The sequence below is a fragment of the Lipotes vexillifer genome, unplaced genomic scaffold (assembly GCF_000442215.2).
Source record: "Lipotes vexillifer unplaced genomic scaffold, Lipotes_vexillifer_v1.1 scaffold128, whole genome shotgun sequence".
Lineage (NCBI taxonomy): Eukaryota > Metazoa > Chordata > Mammalia > Artiodactyla > Lipotidae > Lipotes > Lipotes vexillifer.
In genome coordinates this window covers 607,889-620,182 of record NW_006797837.1, presented here as the reverse complement: position 1 = coordinate 620,182, position 12,294 = coordinate 607,889, and the positions used below count along the sequence as shown (strand labels likewise).

General features: G+C 47.8%; 1 protein-coding gene across 3 annotated transcripts in view; it reads left to right on the top strand.

The window, feature by feature from the left end:
* The window catches only part of CALN1 (calneuron 1), a 467,864-nt gene extending 455,772 nt beyond the window's left edge, over window positions 1–12,092 (top strand). For 2 of the 3 annotated variants that reach the window (XM_007469911.1, XM_007469912.1), the window contains one exon: window positions 11,725–11,852. In XM_007469911.1, coding sequence (XP_007469973.1) covers window positions 11,725–11,852 — 128 coding nt within the window. Of the gene's footprint in view, window positions 1–11,724 lie in introns of all 3 variants that reach the window. The other variant, XM_007469910.1, reaches the window with a different exon arrangement.
* The last annotated feature ends 202 nt before the right edge of the window (window positions 12,093–12,294 follow it).

Sequence of the window (12,294 nt, the reverse complement as noted above, 5' to 3'; positions counted from 1 at the left end):
TGAAATTTTCAAAAGTGCTGTGTATAGCAAACAAAACCCAGCTGTGGTCCAGAAGGTGCCTTGGTTGCCCTGCTTGGGACTTGGACCATAGCATCAATGTCTGCGTTTGGAGTTGGAGCCACAGGGACCACACAAGGGCGGGAAGGTCACAGCCAATGCCCGTCTGCAGCCGGGCAGGCGGGGGAATTGGGAGGACGAGGACGGGTGAAGAGGACAGGGATTGGATTAAAATTTGGGAAAACAGCAGGCCTGGCTTCTCTGTTCCATCTTGATTTTAGCTGACAGACTCAGTGCTCAAACAGTAGAGGTATTTGGGGGCTCTAGTCGCCCTGCTGTCAGACACACTCTTGGAATGAGTAGGAAGAGTATTTCTGAGCCCTGCATTTTCCACAGGAACCTATGTTCATGGATTGGTGCTTTATTCAGAGGAATGTCACAAGTCTTAGTACTTTCAGAAAGGTCAGACTGCCCTGGGAAATAGTCTGAACTCTAAGCACTGTCTTTTTATTACTCAAAAGCTCATCTATTAATAAAATAAATCGCTGACTTAGGGGTTTCCAAATAGAAGTCTTCCTGGGTCTGCTTTAATGATTAGTACATATAGCATTAGCAACACTTACCGTTTGGGGGTGACTGATAAGGGCCAGGCACTGTGCTTTAAAATTCATGATCTTATTTAATAAAAGGAATACTATTTGTAATTCACACCTTGATTTCTTGAATGACCTCTGTGAGCTTGATTACATAATCCCTTTTACAGATTTTCATGTCAGAGAGGGTTTTTAAAATACATCAGCGCTTTTTGGCCCCAAACACAACCTCACTGTGTTTGCGTTTAGGTGTAAGTTTTTTCCCACCTCGGATATGACCGAAGTCACCAGTGCATGTATTTTAATGCCCACGGCTCTCTCCAGATTCAGGAAAGGGGCTCCCTGATTTTACTCAGGGCAAGGGAGTCTGGGAAGAGATGGACGCACAGACACAGAATTCACCCTGGTGCCCTAGGACTGAGAGAGTCCATTTGAGACCTTGTGGTGACCTTAGCTTTCTCCCTTCCATCTTTCCCCCATGCCTGCTGCCCACAAACGGGGACCTGCTGGCAGTTTGAGCCTCTCCCTGCTTCTACCGATGTCTGATGGCGTAGGTGCATGGCTTGTGCTTCCTAAATCTTGGCCTCCAGCTGTTTGGGCTGCCCCATCGCCCCAGTGATCAACTCCTTCCTGTCTGCTCTCGCCCTTGACCCAGGCTGCCCCCTCGCCTGTCCAGCCACTTCAGCCAAGGCCTCGCTGACATTTCAGAATCCCCCTCCCACCTGTCAGCTGGCACCATCCCACATCTTGGTAAATCCAGCATCTAACTCTGTAGGGACAAGGGGATTGCCTTTCTTTCTTTCAACGATGGAACTTTTTTTTCTTTTATTTGGCCGCGCACCACTTAGTTCTCCAACCAGGGATCAAACCCACCCGCCCCTGCAGTGGAAGTGCGGAGTCTTAACCATTGGACCACCAGGGAAGTCCCAGCAATGGAACTCTTATCTCTCCAAATTTTCTCTTCTCTGCAACCCCAAATGACCGATGTGGGTACGGGAGCTGGGACATTTCCCCCAGGCCCCAGAGCCCCCCTCAGGCCACCTTCACTCTTTCTGATCCCCACTCAGGAAACTCTCTCCTGCTCTTCTGAGAGCTTTGCTGCAGCAAATATGTTCCCATGCTGATTAGCTCGCCTATAAAGCTGGGTGATCCATGGCGCTTGGAAATTCTGCCCTATTTGGTGTCAGCGGGAGGAATCAAGGTGTAAGGACCTATTACACCTAAAGATGTAAGAAGTCTTTGCCTTAAAAAAGTGAAAGGGCACATCGGTCTCTGAGCAAAGAAGGAGGAGATAGTCAGTGAAACAGGCATTTTGTAGCAGAGTCAGAATTTGAAAAAGCCCACGTCAGATGTCTTTGAGTTCAGCAAAGCTGGAGCTTCTGGAGTAAGGAAAAGGTTTGAAAATGCTGCAATGTGTGTCCATTAGAAATTAACAGGAGGGCTTCCAAAGGCCATCAGCATTTTATGTCAATGATTATATTTTTCACTTTTATAAATCTTGGGTCTGATACTTTCACAAAGGTGTTCGGATTCTGTCCATTAAGTCAGGAAGTATTGATTATTCCTTCCACATGAATGGAAGAATAAAGAACGGAGAAATAGGCCAGGGATCCAAAGGGTGTGGTACCCGTGATGGGAGAGGTTTGAGGGGTTTTTTGTCCTCTTTTTAGTTTTCATTTTGCCTTGATTTTGTTTTATTTATTGGATTTTTAGGTCAATACAAACAACACGCACACACACACATACACAGAGCCCCTCACACAGTCTGATCTGCCTAATCTTTATGGTACGTAGGGCTCTGTGATCGTAGGTAAGCGTTACATTTTCCATCTTCTCTCAAGGAATGGACAAGAGGAAATAGGATGAAATTCCAAGTTACATGTAAGGAAAGTTTTCCTGACTTCTTCAGGAAGTCCTGAATTGGGGTGTCACACCATGGATAGAACCCACTTTCCTAAAGCACCAAAAGAAGTCACCTACAGAAGCCCCTGGAAAGGCAGAGAAGAGACTAGAATCTAGAAGAATCTAATGCAAGGATTCTGAAGTGGACTTTTCCTTCATTCACACCTGGTTTCCAAGTGGAAAATCATCAACTTGAGTCAGACACTTGACCAGGTGTCACCCACGTACGTGCTGGGTGCTTTGGGCAAGATTTCACTTAACCCCACTCAATTCAGGGGCTCTCTGGTATTACCCACTGGTGGGCAGCCTATGTGTCCCCAATCCAATGAGAATATTTCACTAAAAGTTGGACTTCCAGACCCTTCCAATCCCTCAGACATTTTTTTTAAGTCCTTTACTAAGATTATGCCTGATGTACTAATGTCTTATCAAATGGGTCAGATACAAGATTACGTGACTACCCACAATGCCCAATCACCATCCATGGTAAATAAGAGAGGTTTAAGCTGGTTTGCTTCAGTTGGACCACTTGTAATAATCACCAGCTGTTTTGATTTTGGAGAACATAAGCTCAGTGACACTGAGAGACGAATTTCACATTTTATTATTTGGTTCCAGTCGCTGACATCTGTGAAACTAAGTGGTCTTGTGATTGAATCATCTATTTGCCTGTCACCAGATCCTTATTAAGTGTTCTTATGATAAATTATGTTATATACTAAGTCCAGGAGGAAAGGGATGAGGGAAAGCTGTCTGGCGTGCTTGCCACGTGCTGGTCATTTGTTAACACGTTAGACCGACCTGTCGGCACGGCCTGAGGGATCAGTTCTGTGGTTCCTGTGGGACAGATGAGGAAACTGAGGCTCAGCAAGATGGAGTCATTTGTCCGAAGTCAAACTGTGAGTAAGCCTTCAAATCTAGGTCCACCGGACCAAACACCGCCCTGGCTCCCCTTTAGTGGCCCTGGGTCATTTCCCCGAGCTTAGGCGTTTCAAAGACTCTTTACAGAACGACTCTTCATCATCCTCACTCCTTTTCCATTTCGTCGCCAGTGAAATCACATTATATTTGGAAGTCAAGTAGACGTGCAGCAAGATCTGTGTGTGAGCCCTTTCAAGATGCGTCCCCCAAGTCTTGTCCCTAAATGGAATACCAGCTGTCAGGGTTTTGTAGGCATTCTGACAACACGCACGGGAGAGGGAAATCAAGCAAAAATCATCAACTGGGGAATAAATAGTTTCTGTGAAAGACACGGCAAAGCTGCTCTGTACCATTCAGTATGATGGACAAGAGAAACAAATGTCAGAGGGGTGACCCAGGCCAGGTAGCCCCCAAAGCGTCCCTGTGCAGTCATGTGGGTTCTGTTCCCTGCCCTGTGTAGACTAGCTGTGTGACCCTGGGAACTTATTTTAAAACTCTCTGAGCCTTATTATTTTCATTTGTCCGATGATGCAAAGATTGGACAACGGTGGTCATATCTAGATTCAAACATTTCTGGGCTCCTTGGAAGGTGAGAAAGAATTTTGCAGCCATGTCCCAGGGCTCCAGCTCAAGCCATCCCTGCTGAAGTCGTAATGTTTCTGTCGGGATGTCAAATGCACACCTGGATTGGGAGACCTGGCTCATCACCTGGCTGTACACCTTGGGCATTTCATGCCCATTCAGCTGAAAAGGGCATGATGTGTCATCCACAACACCTGCTCCCAGCTCACCAGGTGCCGTGACTTTCCTGAAATAAAACCTGTTCTCCTGGGGTAGATGTAGGAGAGGTCCATGGCAGGTGGTGAGACAGGAGACAGTTTGAAACAAAGTTGGGGCTTCGGACAAAAAAGGATTTTTCTTCTTCTAGTTGGGGACCTATCAAAGCAAACCTGTAGGAAAGTTTTCTGGAGCCATGAGTGAGGAGTGAAGAGATTCTGAAATACAAGATAGAGACCTGGAGAGCTATAGGCATGATGGCTAAGAACTCCAGCTCTGCACTCTGGACAGGGCTGGCTTAAAATCCTGCCTCACCACCTATAGGTCACTTGAGTAAGGCACTTAAATAAATATTAAGAGCCTAAGTTTTTTTCATCTGTGAAATGGGAATCTTATCATGACCTACCTCATATGGTTGTTATGAGGATTAAATGGGATAACACGTGAGAAGATTTAGTACAATGCTTAACACATTAGTAAGCAATCGTAACAAAACTGGCCGGTCCCTGGTCCCAGTTCTCTTCTTATTGTTACTTTTTACCTGGAGACATTGCAGAGTATGTACTGCTGGAACACCACATCTTTGAAAGATGGTGCAGGGACCAAATTTACAGGGTTTGACCCATCCTCTTGACACATTTCATCCCTAAAGTTAAGTCCTTGCCAACGTTGGAGTTCCCAAGAGTATTGGTCAAGACTCTTTTGGCTTCAAGTAACAGAAACTCCACCCACACCCCATTAAACTAAAAAGCACTGGCTCAAATAATGGGGGAAGCCAAAGGGATGAGCTCTGGTTGACTTGGGCCCAAAGAGCTCAAGCAACATTCTCTCCCTGCCCCCGCCTTGCTCTCATTCTCTCTGTCCTTTCCTCTCTGTTGGCATCATTCTTGGGCTGGCCCTCTCTCCCCAAGGTCAACAGGATTCTCTCTCTCGAGATTCAGCTCCATTCCAAGAAGGGGCTCCAAATCTGCTTGGCCCATGTGCCTACCTCTGGACAAGCCAAGAGCTTAGGGTACTCTACTGGCCAATCTTGTTTGTTACCAGTGGAAAGGTGAGGCCCTGGATTGAGAGTTCCACCAGGTGGAGAGGCACAGATCCCCAGATCAAAACATGAATTTTGTTACATGAAGGGGAAGGATGGCTGGAAAGGCCAAAATAACACCTGGCCACACCATGCCAGGGAGCCTTGCAGGACCCTCAAAGCCAGACACAGCTGTGTGACACCCGGAAACCCAAGATGATTTTGTGGTGACGAAGGGCCAGCTCATACCCACACAAGTACAGGTGGCCTGTCTTCCTCCTACAAAAGCATCACCTGTTTCCTTAGAGACCACATCCTCCACCTCTAACTTCAGGTCTTACGTGGGCGCCTGGACGCTGTGTTATCACTGATGAAAAATCTCTTTCACAAGCTCTTAATTAACTGCACCTTAGGCTATGGAACTATCCAATTTCATACAATCATAAAGTGTCAGACCTGGAAGGATCACAGAACTCTAGCTCCCAGACCTAGTAGATCTGGCTAATTGTTAGAATCATCCGAGCTGGGTTTTATATTGTTTTACCATTTCCTGAGCCCCAAACTCCCTGCCAGGAACATCACTTATGTACATCTGCGTTAGGGCAATTAGAATTGTTATGATTCTGATTTGCCTTATTTGGGAGCCAGTGTCTCTGAAGATTGAAGCCAGAAGGATTATGAACCCATTCTACCTAGGCTCACCCAGCTGGTCAATGGCAAAATCCGTGTAGACTCCTGTCTCCGGGAAAAAATTCGAGAGCCACTGCCTGGCATTTGCCAAGCAGAGCCATGTGAATCTCTTGTCAAAATAAGAAGGGGAAGGAGCAGTCTGTCACTAGAGCTTACAAACCCAGGTCCTGTCACAGCAGCCAGGAGTCTGCTGGTGCACGGACTCACTAATGAGCTTTTAAGAAAACAGGAAACCTCACTCCTGTGTCCTCCTGTGTCAACCTCCCCTAACTCACATTTCATCCCCATGTACTTTCTGGACTCCTACTGTGACAAGTACTACGTAGAAAGATATCAACATCTACTGGGGAGAAAAACATAGAAAAGATCACCAATAGCATGATGTATTCTTACCATTTTCAGTGTTCAATAAGATCCAAAAAGGAATAGGTTCCTTGACAAGTTAAACATGGAGTTACCATATGATGCAGCAATGTGGCTCCAAGATTTGTACCCAAGGGAACTGAAAACACGTCCACACAAACACTTGTACATGAACGTTCATAGCAGCATTATTTATAATAGCCAAAAAAGTAGAAACAACCCAAATGTCCATCAGTTGGTGAATGGATAAACAGACTGTGGTATGTCCATTCAATGGAATATTATTCAGCCACCAAAAGGAATGAAGTACCCACACATGCTACAGCATGGATGAACCTGGGAAAGATTATGTTAAGTGAAAGAAGCCAGACACAAAAGGTCACATAGTGTATGATGCCATGTATATGAAATGCCCAGAATAGGCAAATCCATAGAGACAGAAAGTAGATTAATGATTACCAGGGGCTGGGGAGGGAGGACGATGAGGAGTGACTTCTAATGTGTATGGGGTTTCTTTTTAGGGTGATGAGAACTTTCTAGAATTAGGTGGTGGTGATGGTTTCACAACCCTTGGGAATGTACTAAATACCACTGAATTGTACACCCTAAAAGGGTGAATGTTATGGTATGTGGATTCTTTCTCGATTGAAAGTAAATAAATATTAAGAGCTAGATTTTTTTGTTTGTTTGTTTTTGTTTTTGTTTTTGTTTTTTTGCGGTATGCGGGCCTCTCACTGTTGTGGCCTCTCCCGCTGCAGAGCACAGGCTCCAGACGCACAGGCTCAACGTCCATGGTTCACGGGCCCAGCCGCTCCGCGGCACGCGGGATCTTCCCGGACCGGGGCATGAACCCGTGTCCCCTGCTTCGGCAAGCGGACTCCCAACCACTGCGCCACCAGGGAAGCCCCAAGAGCTAGATTTTTAAAAAAATTAAAATATCAGGCCCTTTGAGAGCACGACAGATGTTCAGGAGAAGCCTCATAGGAAAGTCAAGTTTAGGTTAGGCCTGGAAGAAATGAGAGGGAAGGTAAGTGGGCACCCTTATGGACAGTGCTGCAGAGTCCTAGGTAGAGAGCATAGCTGCTTGGCTGAGACAAAGGTTGCTGGGGGCGGGGAGGAGGGGTGGTCTAGGGACAGAGGGGCAAAGGGGATAGGAGGTGATCTGTGGTCCTGCCTCTACCTGCTGAGCTTAGGAGCCGGATAGAACTGCTTAGCCCAGCAAGGGGGGGCCTTCAGGGAGATTGCAGGGCGTGATGACGCATACCAAGCACTGCTCCAGGAAGGAGTCTGGCTGCAGTTCAGGATGAATAATTGAGGGAAGGGACCAAAGCAAAGTTTTGGGAGCATCTGCTGTAGTCTCAGCCCGGGGCTAGAGGCTGCAGGAGACAGGAGAAAAACCATCAGATCTTTTCTTCAGCCCTCAGGGGATACAGGAAGGATACCTTGCATTTCTCTAGCAAGTCACGGTTGCACAATAGTTTTTGATTTTTTATGAGCCCGTTGATCTCTGAAATAATTTTTGAAATTAACAGAACAATTATCATTAGCTCCTTTTACAGAGAGAGAAACTGAGGCTCAGAGAAATTCAGCCTCTTGCCCAGGGCTCTTCCTAAGTGGCAGTGAAGAGAAGAAGCCATTATCTCCAACTCACAGTTCATCCTGGGCTGACCTGTCGTCTTGTTGGGGAAACCAAGTGTAGACACTGAGAATGAATAAATACACAGAAATATAGTGCAATGCAAATATATGATAGCCAAAGACAGGCATTAAATTATTATCAACAAACACATTAATTAGTGCTGGGTTATACTGTCGACCACACCAAGTGTTTGAAGTGTATTTCTTTTGGCTCTTCGTCTGGCTGCATCTTCTTTTGCTAAACAAAAGGTCAGGAGAGAGTTTGTGTAGAACTTTTGAACCTGGATATTAGCATCAGACGTGGGTTCAAATCCCACCTTCACCATTTGCCAAAAGACCTTGGATTCTACTTCTCGGAGCTTCAGAGCCCTCACCTACCAAACGAGGGTCACACACCCAATTCACAAAGGACTATCGCTATTAATTCTGCAAGGAAGTCTATAAAGCACATATGCGTACCTTGCCCACGGAGGTGGGTGCTCAGTAAGTAGAGGGGAATTTTTTCAAGGTCTCCATATAGGAATTAGCATTCACTGGGCACAGACAACATTCAAGTACCTTCCTATGTTCATAATCCTCACCACAAGGTAGGTCTTATTTACGCACATTTTACAGACAGGGAAATTGAGGCCCAGGGAGCTTGGCTTGCCCCAGCTCACACAGCTACAATGTGGGATAAGATGATTGTGATTCAGACTGGTGTCTGGCTTCTTCACTCCGCCACACAACCTACATCAGAACTGGATGTGAAAGAATTCTCATCCTGGGACTTCCCTGGTGGCACAGTGGTTAAGAATCCGCCTGCCAAAGCAGGGGACACAGGTTCGAGCCCTGGTCCAGGAAGAGCCCACATGCCGTGGAGCATCTAAGCCCGTGCGCCACAACTTCTGAGCCCACGTGCCTAGAGCCCGTGCTCTGCAACAAGAGAAGCCACTGCAATGAGGAGCCCGCGCACCACAGTGAAGAGTAGCCCCCCCCCCCGCTCGTCGCAACTAAAGAAAGCCCGTGCGCAGCAATGAAGACCCAACGCAACCAAACATTAATTAATTAATTAATTAATTTAAAAAATAAAAAAGAATTCTCATCCTTGCACAGAATCTGAATTAAAGACTCCAATCTCCGATGATGGTGGGTTTCAGAACTACCCAGGAGAGAGCTGGAAGCTTCACTCTGCTTACAGTACTCACGTCTGGATCCAGACTGGCATGACCTCATGTACAAACTATTAGGTCCCCAGGCCTTTCCTCCTACCTTATCTCTCCCCTCCTACTGCTTTGAAGGATTTTTAGATCAAAGGTGCAGCCACTCTCCTGGGGGATAATCCTGTTGCCTGTAACCTTGTTTTCCCAGTGTCCTTCACAAAGAAGGGCTTCAGCAAAAAATTTCTCCCTCAGCCCAATCACACCATTTTTCTTTTCCTTAAGCCTTCGCCAGCCCTCAAGATAGGAAGGTAGATGTCTGCCTTCAGAAGCATTTTTATACTGAGGAGCTGCCGGAATAAATTATAGTCCTCAGAAAGTGTTAGATACGCCATTTCCACATCCTCACCTTATTTTCTGCTTTGGGTCCTTTCCTTCCCAAACACCACCTCCCTTTTCCTTCCTGAGGGCTGATATAACTTTTTACATTTGCCCACTGCTGGGGGCAGGCACGTCTCCGCACCAAGGAAATTTTCTTCCTCCAGGTAAGAACTTATAAGATTCTAAGACCCAGACAGGATGAGCAAGTAGTAGAGAACTGAGCCGAAAATACTTTCAATCACCAAGGGAAGCAGAGGCCCAGTGGACCCAGAAGGATTAAGGATATCAAGACAAGGCCTAAGAGACTAAGGCAGAAATAACCGACAGGTACTGGGGAGGGAGCCGGGAGCTGTGCCGGGGGCATTGGGCCTCTGTGAAGTGTGGTTGCTGGAGAAACTTTCCGGTGGATGTAATTTGTGGAGGCCCCCTGAGCCTTGTCTCAGGGGAAGCTCCTTTGCCTTTGGAAACATCACCCACTTTCTGCTTCTTCCCTGCTATTTCTAGGGCATTAGAGGAGCCACTCAGTGTCAAGGGGGAGAGGGGCGTGAGCTTGAACATTTTTTTTCAGGTTTTTTTAAAGGCATGTGGCCCCTACCTTGACCTTTTCTTTTGCCTTCTTTCCAGCAGAGAGTAATTTTAAGGGAAATTACACTTCTTTTCTTTCTTTTTTCACTCAATTTGGCCTAAGGAAAAACCACTTTCCCTCAGCTGGTGGTCGTTTGCAAAGGTACAGTAGAATGTCTAGCAGAAGGACCCCTTTGCAAAATGGAAGGTAATCTGAAAATGTTCTTCAGTCCTGGCCTTGGGTTTCTGCAGTACCCACACCCCGATGTCCCTAACACACACCCACACACACACACAGCCCTCCTGCCCCCAGCAACTCAAGCTCTGTCAGATTCTTGGGCCCCACCCAGATGTACTGAACCAAAAAGCCTGGGGCTGGGGCCCGGAGATCCCCTAATCACCTGCAGAGCTTATTAAAAGTACACACTCCTGGCCTCCACCCCCATAGATTTGGATTCAGTCATTCTGTGATGGGGTGGGGGAATTCGCATTGACATCAGACTCCCAGATGGTGCCGAGGCAGCTGGTCCAGCGAGTAGCCCTGGTGTAGGTCGCCTCCCTCCAGCCTCCCAGGAAGGGATTTCTTCCACAAGCTAAGTGGTAAACTGTGTGTAAAGCTTACTGCGGGGCCAGGACGGACAGGGAAGGAGGTGTAGACAAAAAGAGGAAAGAGAAGGAAAAGAAATTCTGGCGTGGGAAGCAATGCCCGGAGGAGAGAGCCGTTCTTTCATCAAAGGTTTTCCTTTCTTGTTGTTTCCATTTCCCTATTTCTGGCCCATATTCCTAACCCACTAGTTAACGCCTTCTGATCGAGACCAACTAATGGTTTCTCGTGGGCCTTATAAAAATGGTGACTCAAGACCTGGCCCAACAAAAGGATTAAGACAGCGCCACTCCAGGACCCAAGGTCAGACCCTTGGGGCCGCAGGATCTGGGGGCAGGGACACCCTGCCTCCGAAAAGCCTGAGAGGATTCCGCACCTCCTTTCTCCATGCGGGTTCTATCCACAGCTCACGTGGTCTCCACAACCCAGATTTCAGCAGGCACCACGATCACCTAGTTAAACTCGGGAGATCACTGGCCAGAGTCCCCCATTCAACAGATTTGCGGGGAGCAGGGGCTGGCCTGAGAATCTGCCTTTTTAATAAGTTCTTGGTGCTGTGATGTAGCTTACCCAGGGACCCCGCGCTCGAACCACCGCTGTGCGTATCTGCCATAATGCCAGAAGTCCCTTAGAGTCATTTCAACTGGCAGCCACCCAAGAACAGTCCTGAGAAAGGTAAGTGGCTTCCAGCCCGTCCTGTAGGGATGCATCCGAAGCTCGCTCTGTCTGTAACAGCTGCCTCAAACACGGGAGGCTGGCTTTCTGCAGAAGCGACATGGCCAGGCCTGGATGATGCCTTTGGTGAGACTCACGCTGAAAATGTGATGTATTTCCTCGCTCCGAAATCGCCATAGCGCTATTGCATCTGGAAGCCTAGACCTCACTCTGAACATCACATCTGGCATGATTTTTGAAGTTTGGCCACTTCATACCATGTGCCAGGAGCAGGGGTGCCCAGTCTCTTCCGAGAGCTGACCTAGAGATGCTTTACTTGATGTGACCAGTCTTGTTCCTGTGGACCGGTCCCTGGGCTTGTTGAGGAAGAAATGCAATCTGTCTCACTGTGTCATTTCTCTCTTCCCTCCCTGCCTTCCCTCCATGCCTCCTTGCCCTCTGCCCTACACCCCACTCCAGTGCATTCCCAGAAGCAGAACAGACAGACCTGCGTCCGGAAGAGCCTCATCTGCGCCTTTGCCATGGCCTTCATCATAAGCGTCATGCTGATCGCGGCCAACCAGATCCTCCGGAGCGGCATGGAGTAGCGGCCTCCCCAGCAGCTGCGTTCCTGGCTCACGCGCATGTGCTTGCCCCGCGGGCAGACTCTTCCTCCACAAAAAAAGCAGATCACGGACCGTGCAGACGCGGCACAGTCCAGCGAAGAACCCAGGGTTGCAGTGCAACCCGTGTTGTTGCAAACCCACTTCATCCCCTTGGCAGGTACACAAAAGGGCTGTCTTCAATGCTTTAATGGTCTTGTTTCCTAATGCAATAAATAGCCAGGAGTTCCGGATGATCGCTTCGACCGCCTGTAGGAACTCTAAAGAGAAACTTCGCTTTCATCTCGGAATTCCCATGGCCATCCAGGTTGGCGGTGTAAGGCAGCAAGAGAGAGGCGGAACACGCAATCACTTCCGCGCCCCGTTCTTTCAACCCAGGGGTCAACTGGAGACTCCCTCCCTCCCCCACCCCAGGGCAACCCTCAGT